The 17,479-nt window shown below is 45.8% G+C and overlaps 1 protein-coding gene across 2 annotated transcripts in view; it reads left to right on the forward strand.

Moving 5' to 3' along the window:
- Window positions 1–16,677, forward strand: part of Fbxl20 (F-box and leucine rich repeat protein 20) — a 69,662-nt gene extending 52,985 nt beyond the window's left edge. For both annotated transcript variants that reach the window (XM_021646823.2, XM_060386813.1), the window contains exons 9-15: window positions 1,151–1,225; window positions 2,325–2,455; window positions 4,637–4,697; window positions 6,177–6,221; window positions 6,979–7,035; window positions 8,367–8,579; window positions 9,706–16,677. In XM_021646823.2, the coding sequence (XP_021502498.1) occupies window positions 1,151–1,225; window positions 2,325–2,455; window positions 4,637–4,697; window positions 6,177–6,221; window positions 6,979–7,035; window positions 8,367–8,579; window positions 9,706–9,813 (690 nt within the window). In that variant the 3' untranslated portion in view covers window positions 9,814–16,677. The remainder of the gene's footprint in view (window positions 1–1,150; window positions 1,226–2,324; window positions 2,456–4,636; window positions 4,698–6,176; window positions 6,222–6,978; window positions 7,036–8,366; window positions 8,580–9,705) is intronic.
- Window positions 16,678–17,479: the final 802 nt, after the last annotated feature.

The raw sequence follows: 17,479 nt of genomic DNA on the forward strand, positions 1-17,479 counted from the left end.
AGTTTCTTTATTCCTTGTTACTTTGAGCCGGATAGGCAGAAAAGGCAATCTTGGCAATTTACACTTGTGCAACCAGCTGGAGTTGTTCATAGACGTGCCAAGTATACAGCAACTGCATTTTAAAGGGTTCAGTTTACCTCATGCTGTAATCTCACAAGTTAACACTTCTTTTCATTAAAAAGGTCGCAAACCCGGGCATGGAGGTACATCTCTGTAATCCTAGTATTTAGGCTGAAACAGGAGGTTCCTTGTGAGTTCAAAACCAGCCTAGGGTATATCATAAGACTCTGTCTCAAGGGGAAAAAAAGGGGAATAATAAAAATAAATAGAACTCAATTTCTCTGGTAAAAAAAAAATAAACTAATTAAATAGCATTAGAAAGAAATGATCAGAGAATGGATGCAGTCAGATGTGACTGACATTTTATTAGTGATTGCTAAAGATAAACTACGGCACTAAAAATGCTCACGCTGTTTTATCATGGTGAGAAGAGTTCCTTTGTTTGAAACAGAACTTTGTATGTGTGGTTGCCTTAAAACAACAGCTTGAGCTTTTGGTTATTTGTGGAATGCTGGAAAATATTGATTGGAATGCATCACGGTGATCAGTTTCTTACCATCTGTCCCCAGTGCTGTACGTTTGCCACAATAGCAGATAGGCACGGGGAATTACATTTTCAGCGCCTCCTCCCAGGAGCTTGTTTAAAAAGAAAACAGAAACTGTATATGGGCTGTAGAAGTGTAAGAACTGCTTTGCCTTTGTAATATTTCCACAACATATCGTGAAGAATTTGTTAGAAATAAAATACATATCCAAACATGACACAAGCCTGTAACCCCAACACTCAGGAGTGAAGATCAAGGCCAACCTGGTCTACATAGGGAGTCCAGGATAATCAGGACTATAGTTAGACCCTTTCACATCCTAACGTTAGCCTTTCTACATTTGATATTAATAAAAATTTGGTATGGCAAGAACTGGCTTCTAGAAGTCCAGGTGACTGCTACTGCTAGGAATGAGGCATGGTCTTTGTTCCTGTTTTTTGTTCCTTTGCAACTTGCTTAGCTATACTGAGACTGTATTGATGAATGTGTGCAGTCTTTCTCCTTTGAAACAACATCAGTAATCTCTTGTTTTTTAAATTTTGCAGCTAGAAGATGAAGCTCTCAAGTACATAGGTGCACACTGCCCTGAGCTGGTGACTTTGAACTTGCAAACTTGCCTAGTAAGCATCCCTTCCCATAGTGCTTCTGTAATAGTAATTCCTTCTGGTAACATTTTTATAAAAGTTTCATCAAAAACTGGCTTACAGGCGTAGTGACACACACCTATAATCCCCAGACTGAACCCCAATGCTGATTGGCAAGAGGATCATGAATTGAAGGCCAGCCTCTGCTATGTAGCAGGTTCTAGACCAGATAAGACTACATAGTGAAACCCTGTTTGAAACAGGCATAATGACAAAACTGACCCTGCGGTCCTGGCGTTGGAAAGCCTGAAGCAGAGGAATTACCATGAGTTCAAAGCAAGCCTTAGTGGCATACTAAGACCCACACGCTGTTTCTCCATCCCTCATGGTCTGATTAGGTGGCCTAGGACGGCCTTGAACGTAATAAGATCCTCTTGCCTCTCTCCTAGTGTTTGGATACTGGTGTATGCCCACACACCCAACTCTCACGTTTTATTTAATTGTAACATTTTTAAATTTTCAGAATTATTTAAAATACTGATTTATATGTGAGTTAGACGCATCTGTTCAGTTAGGTAGATTGTGACACTATAAATAAACACGCTGTGGTAGGAGTATATTACCACGGTTTGTTTTCTACTAAATCCCCGACTCTGCTTGTAAATATATGTATCCTGTCAAAAGACCACTGTCCTCGCTGAGCATAGTGGCACTCAGGAGGCAGAGGCAGGCAGATCTCTGTGAGCTTGTGGTCAGCCTGGTCTACAGAGCGAGCTCCAGGGCTGCCGGGGCTACACAGAGAAACCCTTTCTCAAGAAAAAGAAAAAAGAAAAAAAACTGTTCTTATTCATTTTCTAGGTTTTAACACTTTTATTGCGCCCTGACCATGACATGCCCCATGCTGTTCTCAGCACAGTTAGGTTCGGAAGATCCCAGTGTAACTTTTCCCCTCCAGAGAGAAAAGTGAGCACAGCTGCAGCCTGAGTGGGCAGGAGGAGGAGAGGGAGCTTGGGCTTCGGGTGTTCGGTGGATGCTCGGGCCCTGGCTCTTAGTCCTGCTGCTTCCCAGAAATGGTCTGTGTTGTTTTTCTGTAAGTAATGCATGTTGGTTTTTCCCAATGTTGTGTCTGTTTCAGCAAATCACAGATGAAGGTCTCATCACTATTTGCAGAGGGTGTCATAAGTTGCAGTCCCTCTGTGCCTCTGGGTGCTCCAACATCACAGATGCCATCCTGAACGCTCTAGGTCAGAACTGCCCTCGGCTTAGGTAAGCATTGTTTATTTAGCTCAAAAAAAAAAAAAAATCACGGGGAGAAGAAGCTGTCATCCGTGTTTATCCTTGGAATTTTTGAGACTTTAAGCTCAACTGCAGCTCCACCGCCCTTCTAGCTGACTACCTACTTTGTACTGTGACAACCTATAAACTGACATGAGTAAGAAGAGATCTTACAGGACTGGAGAGGTGGGGAGGTTAAGAGCAGCGACTGCTCTTTCAAAGGTTCGGAGTTCAGTTCCCAGCAACCATCTCTAATGAGATCTGGTGCCATCTTCTGGCCTGCAGGCACACATGCAGACTGAACATTGTATATGTAATAAATAAATAAATCTTAGAGATCTTACTAGTCATAGTAGAAAAAAATACTTTCTTAAAATTCCTTTCTCCACTTTTTAAAATCTCATCCTGAGGTCAATTATGCCATTGTAATCTACAGAAGAGAAGTTTTTTTTAACTTAGTTCTGCAGAACATCTTATGTTTCTTGCTGGCTGTTTGTTTGTTTGTTTGTTTGTTTTGAGGCAGGGTCTCTATGTAGCCCGGCCTGTCCTGGAACTCAGTCTGTAGACCAGGCTGGCCTCACTCTCAGAGATTTACCTGCCCATGCCTCCGGAGTGCCGGGATTAAAGGCATGTGCCACCCTGGTCAACCATGTTCATCGTCTTGAAGAACATTTTGTTACTCCGTAGGCCTTTGCTGCTTGACTATGGGAGTGTCTGGACGTTCCCGCAGAATTTCCTGTTAGCGTGCACGTAGTATCAAAGCCTAGTGATACTTGGGAAGAGGCTGTGTAATGCTGTTTTATAGTGAGTGTGGACTATCCCCATGTGACTTACAATGACAGGAATTGTTTTAGGTGCTTTACAAATACTGTTTTTTACCATAAAGCACCATTTCTGTCTTCATTTCATAAAAGAGAAAGCCGAGGTCCAAGGGGGTGAGGTGACCTGCTCCAAGTCCCACGGCCAGTAAGTGCGTGAGCAAGAGTTCTGAGACAGGCACCCTGGCACTCTCTTGCACAGAATACCAACTGCAAAGCAGCAGCTCTAAAGACCGTTTGTTAGTATGGGCTGACCACAGTGGCTGAAAGTGTGGAGGTTCTTCACCAGAAAGCCGTCAGCCCAGAGAGAGTTCTCGGGGAGCAAAGAAGTGATCAGATCTCCAGGAGACAGTCAGTCTGTGTTAGCGCTCCCTTTAAAGCCAGGGCTCCAGCTGCGATTCCTGTGTGCTCCTTCTATTGTGAGACTGTCAAGGCTCAGCTTTGGTGGTCAGAGGCTGTCTTGTCAGACCATGTTCTCCCTGTGGCCTTAATTTCTGGATATTTGATTATGATTTATTGTTTTTTTTTAAAGAATTTATTTAATTTTATTTTCTGTGTATTGGTACAAAGGTATTAGAATCCCTAGAACTGAAGTTATAGACAGTTGTGAGCTGCCATGTGGGTGCTGAGAATTGAACCTGGGTCCTTTGGAAGAGCCATTTCTCCAGCCCCCTACTTATTGTGTTTTGACTTTACTTTTTAACTCTGGTTGTAAGGATTTTAAGGAAATAATCTTTGGTGCCATCATATATAGCACAGCCCTAGATTGTACACAGACAGCAACTTTTGGTCTCCCAGTCCGGTGGGTGGTATGAGGTCAGAGGTTGGCAGTTGCTGAATAGTAGAATGATTGCCATCCTGGCTTCCTTCGCATGCCCCAAGAGCCGTGGGAAGCGACAGGCATCTTCCAGCATAGGGTTTCGTATTGAGACAGTCCTGTACTCCAGCACTCCTCTTCTGCACAGACCCACATGAGAGAAGGAAAACAGTTACTTCAGCAGCATTTGAAACCCAGTATTTATCTCCATTTCCTTTGTTTTCTAGGAGCAGGCTACCCTCTGTGGGTAAGCAGTATGCCATCAAGAAGGCTTTTAATGCAATTTAGCATTGACTACAATTCCTCTATATTCTTTGATTGCATCACCCTGAAATGTGGTATTGACAGACCACTTTATGATAACTATGTGAAAACAAACAGCAAGATCTGTGTACAAACTTGTGTAGTTATTAATGCCGCTCCATATTATGAGCTGATAGGGAATAAAAGGTTTCTTTCTGGAATTATTGCTGTTTTAATAAAACCAGGTTCAGGAACCAAGAACCTAACTTGCTTTTCACTTTGTTCTTTTAACAGAATATTAGAAGTGGCCAGATGTTCCCAGTTAACAGATGTGGGCTTCACTACCCTGGCCAGGGTAAGTGCTTCACTAGGTTCCTTAGTTGATTTTCATAGGTTGTTTTTGTGGGGCTGGGGGTGTGCCCAGCGTATTTCAGAGGAAGCAGCAAAAAGAGAAACTTAGCATAGGAAAAAAAGAAAAGGTGTGAGACAGGGAGACCTGTGGCCAGCTGAGCCTCCTGACCTGGTGCCTGCAGAAGCAGCAGGCAGCTTTGGAAGTGCAGACATTGGCCGGTGAGTGTGGTACTTACTCCTTGGGGAGGTTTGAGTTCCCCACAGTTTCATTAAGATAGCGAATTACACCAAGCTGGATACAGTGGCTTACACTTGTAATCCCAGCACTTGGGAGACAGAGACAAGTGAATCTCTGTGAGTTCAGAGCCAGGTTGGTCTGCAAAGTGAGTCCAGGACAGCCAAGACTACGCAGAGAAACCTTATCTCAAAACAAGTATTTGGTATGTGACTGAGCAAAAGAAATGTTCAGAGAGATGCAGGCCTGCTAATAATGGGCTGGAGAGATGGCTTAGCGGTTAAGAGCACTGACTGCTCTTCCAGAGGTCCTGAGTTCAATTCCCAGCACCTACGTGGTGGCTCACGACCATCTGTAATGGAATCTGATTTCCTCTTCTGGTGTGTGCGAAATCAGAGCGTTCATATTCATAAAATAAATCTTAAAAAATAAAACAAAGCAGTTTACTTAAAAAAATAATAATGTACCAGCCATAACAGACTTTGATATTTCTAGATGTTTTTAATACTTCCAGTGGTTTATATAAATCACTGTAGAATAACAGCATTTTCTTTCCTTTTTTTGAGACAGGGTTTCTCTGTGTAGCCCTGGTTGTCCTAAACTTCATCTGTAGATCAAGCTGGCTTCAAACTCAGAGATCAGCCTGGCTCAGTAACAACATTTTAAATTATATTGACTCTGGCAAGTATTAAAGAATATAAAGGGAATATAATTTACTTTCAGGCTGATCCATGAAGGACTAATAAGGTGAAGGCCGGCATACCCAACTAAAAGAAGGAATAAAACATTCTCTGTTCCAAAACCACAATTTTCATTGAATTATTTTCCAGTTAAAAGATCTTTGATTTATCCTAAAATTAATTTTTAGCAAAATTCCTCCTTTGGATTTATAGAATGTTCAATGTGTAAGTGTGAAATAACTGAGAATCATTATAGCAACCAAAGCCTTTTTAAATGTCTGACTAAATCCCAGGGATGACATAATCATTCTCAGCCCTTGGGAAGCTGAGGCAGGTGGATTATGGGTGTGAAGACAGCCTGGGCCACAGAGCAAGATCCTATTTCAAAAACCAAAAAGTCTCATAGAAAGGAGCACTGGGCTAACAGCAATTCTGAAACATCATGACTTGATCAAGTGTGTTTAATGCAGTCTCTCAGGGGTTTTGTTTTTTGGGGGTTTTGTTTGCTTCTGTAATTTACCAGTGTTTTGGAAGTTTGTACTGAACTCTGTGGCATTGCCCTTCGTAGAATTGCCATGAGCTTGAGAAGATGGACCTGGAGGAGTGTGTTCAGGTAAGACTGTTTCATTGACAGCGAGTTTGTGACAGAAACACCATGCATGTTGCAGAATGCGCAAGCCTCGCAGTGTAGAGCGTCCAAGCACCTGGCGGTGGCCCTGTCTTCCACTCGGGTGTCTTCCAGGCTCGCCAGGGAGTGGTGTTTGCAGAAGAGAACCATTGGCTGGACACTGCGTAGCAGCTCCTATTTGCTGTTAACTTGTTACCTGCCCATCTCTTCACTTGTTGCTCGCGCCCTGGTGCGCTCTGTGGTCTTTCTAGTGTGAGTCCCCCTGAGTCAGTAGTCTGCCCTCTACACTCGCCTGTCTTCAGAGCCTCTCAAGCCGTGTGTAAGAAGTAAAGGTTGGAGAGGAGTGCGTAACAAAGATCATTCTGAAAGACCAGTGTCCTCCTGTTCCTTTCATACGCCACCAAGGTTACAAAAGTGACTCCAGTTGTCCTATGTGGTGGTATACCTTGTGGGTCCCCAGATACCTAAAATTTTAAGGGTGCTTTGATGTTAGTTTCTTCGTGGCCCACATACTCTGACTTGTGCTTCTACTGAATTTTGAATAAAGCTGAAGGTTAGTCCTGGGGGTGATTGAGCATCATCTCTGTTTTCTTACCAACGGGAGTAGCTTGTGGGACTTCAATCCTAAGAGCCTGTTACTCAATGGTACCTGAACTAGAAATATAGTTGCATAGAGTATAATTTGTAAATTGCATCTAAATTGATAAAATTTTACCTACAACAAATGTACTTGTTTTTTTAGATCACAGATAGCACATTAATCCAGCTTTCTATACACTGTCCTCGACTTCAAGTATTGGTGAGTTTGACTTTCACTGTTTTGCTTTTAAGTTTATTTATTTATTCAAAAAATTAGGTTGATTTATTTTACTTTTTGTGTCTATTTACGTATTTTTTTGCATGCACACATGGATGTGCACCATTTGTGTTTGTTCCTGTTGGATCCCCTGGAACTCGGGTTAGGGTTGGTCGTAAGCCATGTGGGTGCCGGGGATTGACTCCAAGCTCTCTTCCATCTATTTGTGTGTGTGTGTGTGTGTGTATAATGTGTATGTGGATGCGTGGTCAGAAGAGAACTTTCTGTAGTTAATTTCCTCCTGTCACCTCTGTGGGTTCTGGGGAACAAACTCAGGTCACCAGGCTTGGAGGCAAATTCTTTTACCCACTGAGCCATCACCCTATCCCCAACTTAAGAGTATTTTATGTGTTGTTGTTTATGGCTTATTATATTTAATTAAGACATTGCTAACCAGGTGTGATCGTACACGCCTGTAATCCCAGGACTCAAGAGGATAACCTGGAGTTTGAGGCCAGCCTGGATCATAGAGTGTGTGCGTTTGCGGAATGCCTAGAATCAACTGCTGTTTTATAGGACAAGTTCCTCAGGCTCCTGCTTTGGGTGACTCTATAGACAGTGTTTTGGTTGATGGTTCTCTGTCCAGAACAGAACACTTTAATGTTTAGTGGCTCGGTACTATGCAAAACTGGGTCAGGTGTTCTGAGTTCCCAGAACTAAGGTGTAAGGAAAATTGGTCAGATTGTCTGTCTGCGAGACACTAATACCTGATAGCTGTAAAAATCATCCTAGCTAATGGGCGATTGGGTCCTGAATCAGATACTCACTTTAGTTCCGATTTTCTAAAACTCTGGATATGAAAAGCTTGAGCCCTATTTTGCCTTAGATAAGAAAAGTTCCAATTTGGGGAATGGTTCTTTATTTTGTTTTGTTTTGTTTTTTGTCTCAGCTACATGATCCCACTATGTAGCTCTGGCTCTCCAGAACTTGCTATGTAGGCCTTGAACTCACAAAAATTCCTCCTGCCTCTGCTGGAATTAAAGGGGTATGTCACTGTAACTTTTTGGGGTGGGTAAAATTTAAGGCTGTCTTTCTGAAATAGTTCGTAGTCATTTATGAATTCACGAAATAAATTTGGAATTCTACAAAAAAAAATGTCAATCATAGATGCTGAAAGCAGAAGGCCGTCAACTCTTGTTTGCATTGTTTAATCATGAGTCACTCAAGATGGCTTGTATTTAGCAAGATCAACCAGAAAGGTCTTCACTCAGATTTGACATAAGAGGAACGCCGGAAGCCACTTGGTTGCCCATCTTTGCTGTCTTTGGTTTCAGAGTCTTTCTCACTGTGAGCTCATCACAGATGATGGGATTCGTCACCTAGGGAACGGGGCCTGCGCCCATGACCAGCTGGAGGTGATTGAGCTGGACAACTGCCCCCTAATCACCGACGCGTCCCTGGAGCACTTGAAGAGCTGTCACAGCCTGGAGCGGATAGAACTCTATGACTGCCAGCAGATCACGCGGGCTGGGATCAAGAGGCTCAGGGTAAAGCTGCACCCCGCCAGCCCTGCCCTGCCCCGTCTCTCCTTTCATCCCGTTCTGTCTCACCTGTTCTGTTCTTTTTTCCAGATTTCAGTTCTCATGGTTTCTCTGTTTTAATTTACGTGGCTATTTAGCAAGCAGGCCTGAGGGTAGACGCCACCCCTACTTGAGGTGGACGCAGCAGGATGGTGCCCACTAACAACTGAAAAAGACCCAGGCCAAAATTTGGTTCTAAGGGAAAGAGAGGCATGACAGAGAAAATGCCTGGCAGGACACGGCAGGCCTCCTGGTGATCACGAGGCTGAGAGGAGAGTCCAAAGTGTGACACCAACCTGGACTGTAGAGTGAACTCCCCATCCAGAGTCCAGAAAGGCTGGGTGGAGGATGTAGTTCAGGGGTAGAGAGCTTACCCTGCACACACGGGGGAGAGGTGGGGCTTGAGAGGGGGAGACGGATACGGGAGACGGCACTGCTCCACAGATGGGTGCCTCAGTAGAGTAGTGGGGACTTGGCATCACCAGTTCAGACGGTCACCAGCTAGCTAGAGCATCTTTGTTTACAGGTGTTTTGAATTCAGTGTGTAGTAGAAGATGGCCTTGAACTCATAACTGTCCTGCCTCTTCCTCTTAGTGCTGAGATTACAGATTACACCTCATGCCTGTCTAAGAGCCTCTTACGTGGCCTGCTGTGTATGGTTCCTAGACCTGACTATCTTGAGAGATAGTCTTCAGGAGATTGATCCATTGTTCGGGTCAAGTAACAATTTTCCCTTTTACTTAGCTCTTGATAGGTGTCTGAAGATAATGAGGTCCTAAAGATAGGATCCCCATCTTTGTAACCTCTCACTTAACAAGGAACATGCTGCATTAAAGTATTCAGAGTAGGAACGTGTTTTAATTCAAAAAAGTAATTATTTTAAACTTGTCTAGCTTCTTCCAGCTATGGGATTCCAGTTGGGAATCCCTCCATAGAACAGATTAGAAACCTGGGCCTCTACACATCCTAGGTGCTGAGCACCCTGGCTCTGCTCTCCCGTCATTTAACCACCCACCCCCGCTGCTTTCTCAGAGAAGCAGCGCTGCTCTTTCTGTGTAAGCGCATTCTTAGTAATGTCTCTGTCTTGTTTCAGACCCATTTGCCCAATATTAAAGTCCACGCCTACTTCGCACCTGTCACTCCACCCCCGTCAGTAGGGGGCAGCAGACAGCGCTTCTGCAGATGCTGCATCATCCTATGACAGTGGAGGTAGCCGCCGGTGAACTGAGTATTTAATGACACTTCTAGACTTGCCGTGGAGTCTCTCCAGTGGAAGCGACCCCAGCATTCTGGGCAGTGGTTACAAAGCGAGGGCAGCGCCCAGATCCCCAGAGCCACACATACACAGGCACACACACGCCCTCACCCCCATTCGCTGTAGATCTGTGACCGTGGCACTGAAGTTCATATCAGCTGTAACAAGTGGATTGGTAAAATTTAACCATTCCTGTTGGACATGCCCAGAAGAAATCGTACGCCATGTTGAGGGAAGGGACATTCCAGCAAAACCCAGCGTTTCTGCTACTGTGGTTTCCTTACTTATTAAGGGGTTTCTGTGGGGATTTGAGACAGTACCTGCAGTCCTCCGGGGTGAACGGTAGCATGGAAAAACAATGTATGATGTATCCAGGGACCAGAAAGAAAATTTCTTCGCATCCTAGAAATGGTAGCCATCCATTGGGAGATGCCTACACAGTTTCTGTGCTTCCTTGTTTCCATGCCGACGTGCTGAGCATGCTCACAGAGAACGTTTGTCCATTCATCTGGTGTTGCAGTATTTGGCCCAGGGGTTTTCTCAGTTGCTGCACTGAAATCACTGGGGTCCGAATGCGATGGCTCTTTCTTGTCTGCTCAGTTTGTCACTGTGTGTCACTGTGCACCCGTCTTCCATTCTCTTGCTCACTACTGCACTCTCGTTGAGTCTGTCCCTGGTCGTCGTCTGCTGCTCACGCTCAGTTGTTACTCCTCTGCGGTTGTGTTTACAGTTTGAATTTTGGATGATTAGTTGGGGTTACCAAACATTTTTAAAAGAAGCATCAATAAATATTTTTTTAATCTAAATTTTGCCATTAGGGGACCCTGCCTGAATCTTTGCCAGTCTGGAAGGAAATGTTAACAAAAGCAGGAAAGTTATGATAAGATAGTTGAACGCTTTGGATGAAAAGCAAAAACAAAAAACCTTGGCCTTTTGGTTTCTGTTGTGTCTTACGCCCGTTTGCACGGCGTGCGCAGTGCGTGCGCCCTGCACGGTCCCTTTTTCCCAGTTCCCTGAGCTTACTAAGAGAAGTGAGTGCATTATTAGTGTGTAGTGGGTGACGAATCCCCACTGAGCCGGGGTGTCGTCCCCACCCAAGCTCGAGCACAGGTGAGCAGCGCTGCCCTGCGCTGACGGGCGCGGCTGTGTTCTCTGCCCGGGTCTGACGTTACTTGACCTACTTGCTCTGCAGCAGTTAGTGTCTCCAGCCCCTCCCACATTCAGGCCCGTCCGGGGCAGAGAGGAGCTTGCGGTGGCTGACTGCCCGCGTGCTGACAGGGTTATAGTGTTGGCGCTTCACAAGACCTGAGCGCGTCAGCCGACGCTCTGCAGACTTCCCCTGAATGGGATATGAAGGCAGCCAGGTAGGGGCGCTGGGGCAGCCAGAGAGCCCAGGGAGGGAGCAGCGGGCGGCTCAGCATCTGTGCCAAGCCTGCACACCTGACACAGCTGAGGGTACGGGTACCATGGCTTAGTCAAGAAAAGGCCTCTTCAGAGAAGCAGAAAATGAGAGCGATCAAATGAGTTTCTAAAGCATATTCCTAAACCCCAATGGTAGAAGCCTTGTGTAATATTTATTAGGGTTGTGGGGTGAAGGGGCTTTTAGAACATGGGTATGCAAGCCAGGATGTTAAAAGGGCTGTTTTAATGCGATAGGTACAGGTTCTGCCAGAATATGTAAGAATATAGTCTGATTTATTTCTCCATTAATGTAGAAAACAATCAGATGAAAAGGTCCTAGAATTCTATATTACCAGATTTATTTATCGTATTAAACTTATTTAAAATCTTATTTTATTATGCTCTTTTGAAAGCTAAATTACTTGTGTTTTTTATTCCTTCTCCCCTTTATGTTCACATTTCCCTGCAAGAAATTCCTCTTCCTTCCTCTGAGACCGTGTTGTTACGTTGCCCAGCTGACTCTCTCCGGCACCTGGCCCCCAGTTGCCCTCCCCCTCAGCCAGCGTCCTGAGTGAAGGGGACTGCGGTGGCTAATGCTGCTTTACATGGCAGAATGTGTGTGCCCGTGCACCCCAAACAGAGGCTTGCTCTGTGGCCCTGGCTGGCCTGGGACTTGGGGTTGTCCTTCTGCCTCACCCTTCCAAGCGCTGGGATTATAGGCGTGAGCCACCCCACCAAACAAGTTAGACTTAATGAGCACACACACATAGCCACGCTTCCAAGTGTGTGTAGATTTAGATCCCTGGTTCTTTCAAACAAAACCAAGAGAAACCTAGGGTCTGTCAGCTCCAAACGATGTTGTTTGATTCTCCCCCCTAAGTGCCTAACAAGCTGACAGTAAAACCTGAGTACTAATTAGTGAACAGAGATTTGAATTGCCCTGGTCCTGAGTCATTCAAGTACTTCTGTTTTCCAAGAAAGTTTGAATACTCACCAGTATGTCAGTCGTCTTAAAAACGCCACTGTCTTCTTCCTCAGAGTGTATTGCCACAGGCACGATCATTGAATTTGTCTTGGTGAGCCCTGCTGGTCAGGCAAATTCCAACCTTTCTGGGCCAAGATCACAAGTCAAAAGGAGGCCTGCATAGTGTTCAACCCTACGGTCAGCCATGAGATAGCTTTTCTCAAGTTAAGTAAGGCCACCATGCTCGGGAGGGAAACAGGTGATTTTTCTCATGTTGAGGAACATTTCTAAGGATTCAGAAAGGTCTTGGTTTGGTTGGTTGGGTTTGTGTTTTAGGGCTGTGGATGGAACCTGGGGTCTTTGCATGCTTTAAGCAAGTGCTCTACCAACCTGTGTCTCCAGCCCTCATAAAGCTTAGCATGAAAACTTCCCCTTTGAAAAAGCCTATTAAGAGCTGCCAAGATTACTCTGAAGGTAAAAGCACATGCCATGCAATCCTAATAGAGTCTGACCTCCAGAACCCGCCTAAAAGATCTCCTGATGGGAGGGGAAACATTAGAGTAGACCAGAAGCTTGAGGGCAGCCATCCCGGAGCACATAGGCCTCACCAAGGTTGGAAGGACAGAATGACTCCAGAAAGTTGTCCTTTGACCCCCATACAAGGTGCGGCATATGTGAAATTAGGAAGAAAATAAAAACACTGGGAGCCAGGTATAGTGTTCTGTGCCTGTAATCTCAACACAGAAGACGTAGAGGCAGGAAGATTGCTGCAAGTACAAGGTTAGGATACACAGCAGGGGACTGTCTGTGGGGGGCAGGGGGGGGAAGCCTGTTGGTCTGCCTGTCTAATTTTACACCCACTCCAAATACACCTTTCTACAGCAGGGGGAGAAAGTGTACCACAATACAGATCTAGAGCGAGATGGAGCTAGTTGAGATGGTCCCTACAGTCTCAGGTCTGAGATGAAGAGGCTCTTGAGTTTGAAGTCAGCCTCGTGACTATACAGCCAGCCAAGTTAAGAAGAGTACGTCACCCTCAAGGATCTTGTCCCAAGCCTTCGGGTGGCCAGGAGAGGTCCCTGGAATATGTCTGGGGACAGTGCTTGAGAGTACAGGTAATCTCATTTGCAGGCAGCCCTCCCCTGTCTGTCACCCCCCACCGTTAGCTGCGGCATCGTTATTAGCGCTCCGGCGGTGGTTACCGACAGCCCCTGTTCTCCTGGCACACACCCTGTATTTATAGCGCTGTCTCGTCGTCGGACATGTTCAGTCCAGCGGCTTTGGACTCCTTTCCCTGGTCCCAGCGAGCTGTTCAGTATGCAGTGATTGGAAGTGGCTCTTGTTAGTTGATGGTCCTTGAAGTTTGGGCTTTGGCTTTGGCTTTGAGTTGAGTTTGAAGCTGAGTTGGTGGCTCTAAGGAGTGAGGGCACCTAACTTCCATCTTCCCTCGGGGAATTTGGGATATGAAGGCTGCTTAGCGGTATTTGTTTCCTTTCTGTAAACGTATTTTACTGCTCCTACTCTCACCTCTACAGCTTTTCTGGATACAGAAGTATCCCTCAAATCATTCTGTAAATTTCTGGTCCGATGTCTGTGTCTGCTAGATTGACTTAGCAGACCCATAAGTCAGAAACGGAGTTTTAAGAAGCTTCCAAGGAAAGTTGGTGAGGAGCTTACCATGCTTTGTTTGGCGTATTCTGTGCTATTGGGGATGTTTGTGGTAGCTGTGAGCCACTAAAGCCCATTTGATTTTTTTTTTTTTTTTTTTCAGTTGTCTTGTAAAATGTGTTTGGAGCATGTCTTGACCTGACAGTTAGGAAGTGTGACTTGTCACTGGAAAGGCGAGAGTGACTTCCTGCCTGACTGTGGGCAGCCTCTTAGGTGACAGTGTTGAGACTTGAAGTCCTCAGATCATGACTGATCTTGGCTGTTGAGGTGGCTCAGCCCGTAAGGCTATTGGCCAGACAAGTCCAACAACCTGAGTTGTGACGGTGAAAGGACAGAACTGACAGCCGGAAGTAGTTCTCTGGCTTCCTGTGCACGCCGCACATACAGGCACACACGTGCATACACAGATACACTACGGTAATAAAAGATTATTAAAAGTAAGGTTTGTTGCTTTTAAGATCAGGCAGCTCACCTCGTCATCAGTGAGTGGGTGGGCATGGAAAGAGCCTGTTGGACCTTTTCCACGTTGTAGAGGTGGGTTTCTGTTCTGTGGTTCCTGCTGACAGACCAGGGGATAAGTCCAGCCTTGAGAAGAGCTTGGAGGTCTTGAAGCAGAAACCCTTATATGACCTGGGGACAAAAAATTCTAATCCTAAGGATGAGTGGGTGTAGGTTTCTCAGACTTGCTCACCTTTATTTTCATCTTAAATCTGCATCAGAAGATGCAGAAAGTAGTGTATCGATAGGATGTGATTAGCCCTGCTGATTTGAGAATAAAATTTGGCTGTAAATGCTATATCCAAATGTCCTGGCTTCACACCTTCATTCTCCAGCAAAGAATATAAGCTATTTAAGCACCAGCTGCTGTGATCCTGCCTTCTTTCTTGTACCTACCAGAAACTGCCCTAGGAGGCGGGCAGGTTTTTTTATGCGAAGGGCTTCTGCAGCTTCCCATTAGAGCCAGATCTACCCACCTTCCACTGTGATTTCTCAGCACATCATTTCTGCATCTCTGGAGGCTTTGATCCCTAGGCTTTTAGTCATAAGCCTCTCTTTTGAGTCCAAATGAATCTTGTGAGTTCAAGAAAGTACAATATTCAAGAGCAAAAAAGCTTTCGTTATGCAAATCTCACATGGAATGTTGGAGAAAAATACACCTGCAATTCTTTGATCTCTGCCACATGGGTGTTTGGTCTAAGGTTTTGTGGAGTTGAGTTTACAAAAGCATGTTGGTGCTTCTCAGCCAGGGTGGCTTGTAGAACAAGAACCACGAACAAGCAGAAACACAGTGACCCCCTTCTCCTGTGTTCTCCCAAGAGTTGGCGTGGAGGAAGGATAGGCCAGGCTAGAACTGGGATGCTTTGCCTCAGGAAGAGCATCTGTCCCGAGCTCAGGACTGTCACCTCCCACATGACACGTTTACTGTTCATCTCATCAACATCACACCCATTCTCGGCAAGAATGGCTTCCTTGCTGCTTCTGGGCACAGCGCTAGTACCAGGACAGGAGTGTGGGACAGTGGGCAAGTCTCCCTAGGAAAAGGTAATGGGAGACAGGTGTCTTCTGTCAGATCCCGAGAACCATGAGATCCGAGATCTTCGAAGTTAACATCCTTTTTGCTCCACTTACTGCTACGTGGGATCTGACCCCACATTGCTGCTCACACGTGTTTCTTCTTGGCTCCTGAAAACATTCATCCACTCAGTTTCCGTGGCGCTGGAGAACGGGGACCTCTAGAGTCTTAGGAAATCAACTTGAAGTCAACTGTGAGTGCTATGGCTCATTAGTTAGCTCACAACAACCCCACCCCCCATGCTGCAGCAGGGCTTCTGTATGTGGAACCTTGCTGCTTTCAGGGTTTGCGTAGGAAGGTTTGTCCCTTGTCAGGATCGTCTCTTCCATATTGCTGACGACTGTTAATTTCTAACAAGTACATGAATTGGTGAGTCTGGTTTCTTCCTTACCACGCTCACACATGGCATACTAACTCCTAGATCCTGTTGTCACGTGTCCCCCAATCTTTAAGCCAGCTCTTTCTCCCTGTGATCTGACCCCAGGAATCAGTGATCACCTTCCAAAAGGTATCTGGAAGAGGCTCCAGCTTACTTTCTGCGTCCGTTTTATCCACTCTGGCTGCCTCCTTTTTCCTCCCAGGAGTTATTTCCAGTTACTATTTCCTGGTGGCTGTTTACCGCCGCCCACCTTCCAGTGACCCTGAGAGCACAGACCTGGGTGATGTGGCCTGTGCAGCGCTCAGAGCACTGTGGGGACCCTTCCTGCCAGGCTGCTCAGGGACAGAGATGGATTGGTACCCGGTGCTGTCTGCGGAACTCTCATCCTCGCCCCTGCACCCCCACTCCTGCTGACTCCCTGCGGGGTAGCAGGGCGGGTGTGAGCCCTGTGCCCTGGCTGCTGGGGCTGACCTGGACTGTGTGGCGTGGGGGCTGCTGCTTGCTTGTTTCTCACCAGGCCTGCACCAACACCTCCCCAGGCCTCTCACTGTTCCCCAGTGGGGACGTAACACCACGTTCCATTAGCTGAGTGACTGTACGCGCGCCTCGTACTCCCAGCATCCAAGGGTGTGGGGGTGAGGAGGGTTGTTTTAAATAAATAAAATTCAAGGAGGCAGTAGACGATTCTTTTTGCTTTAAAATCTTTGGACTAAAGATATGTTTTTATATATATAAATATATAAAGTAAATTGTTATGTAACTATTATTGTTTCCTGTATGTTCTAATTTTGTTTTATGATGTAATTAAAGAAAATAAGCTGTGAAGACTTTTTATTTTCCTGTGGAAACAGCCTGACTCGAAGCTGTGATTCCTAAACGTGGATCCTAGAACTGCAAAGGCTTTTGGGGGCTGAATGGACTTCTGGGGGCACGTTGTTGCTTTTCACAGTGTTTACTCTCTTAGATCTCATCAGTTCACTCTAGAACTCTACTCAGTGCTCTTCCGATGGCTTTCATGTAGTGTCCCAGCTCCAGCAGAGCTGAAGGGACATGAAGGACATGGCATAAGTCACAGCTGCCTTAATTAGTCACCCAGAGGGCCGGCGGGGGGCTCCGCAGGTAAGAGCTCTCGCTACCCTTGGAAAGGACCAGGGATCAACTCCCACACCCACATAGTGGCTCACAACTGCCTGTAACTCCGTTCCCAGGGGAATCAGATGCCCTCTTCGGGCCTCCACGGGCACCAAGTGTGTGCCTTGGTATGGATGGTTGTCAGCCAGATGTGGTTGCTAGAAACTGGTGTGAGTCCTCTGCAGAAGCAGCAAGCACTCAAAACCTCAGCCATCTCCAGCTCACCCGCCCCACCCCACCCCCCTTTTGACAGTCTCACTCTGTAGCTTTAACTGGTTTGGAACTTCATATGTGGACCAGGCTGGCAGCAAATTCAAAAGATAATGCTCACCTCTGCCTCCTGAGTTATGAGATTGAAGGCGTATGCCACCGTGCCTGGTCTTAATAAATCTCCCTCCCGCTCTGTTTCTCTCTCTCTCTCTGCTGGAACTCACTCTGGGATTAAAAGTATGTATCACCACTGCCCAGCTTAAGTCCCCTTTTTTAAGTTGGAACC

This window comes from Meriones unguiculatus, chromosome 7 (assembly GCF_030254825.1).
Source record: "Meriones unguiculatus strain TT.TT164.6M chromosome 7, Bangor_MerUng_6.1, whole genome shotgun sequence".
Taxonomy (NCBI): Eukaryota; Metazoa; Chordata; class Mammalia; order Rodentia; family Muridae; genus Meriones; species Meriones unguiculatus.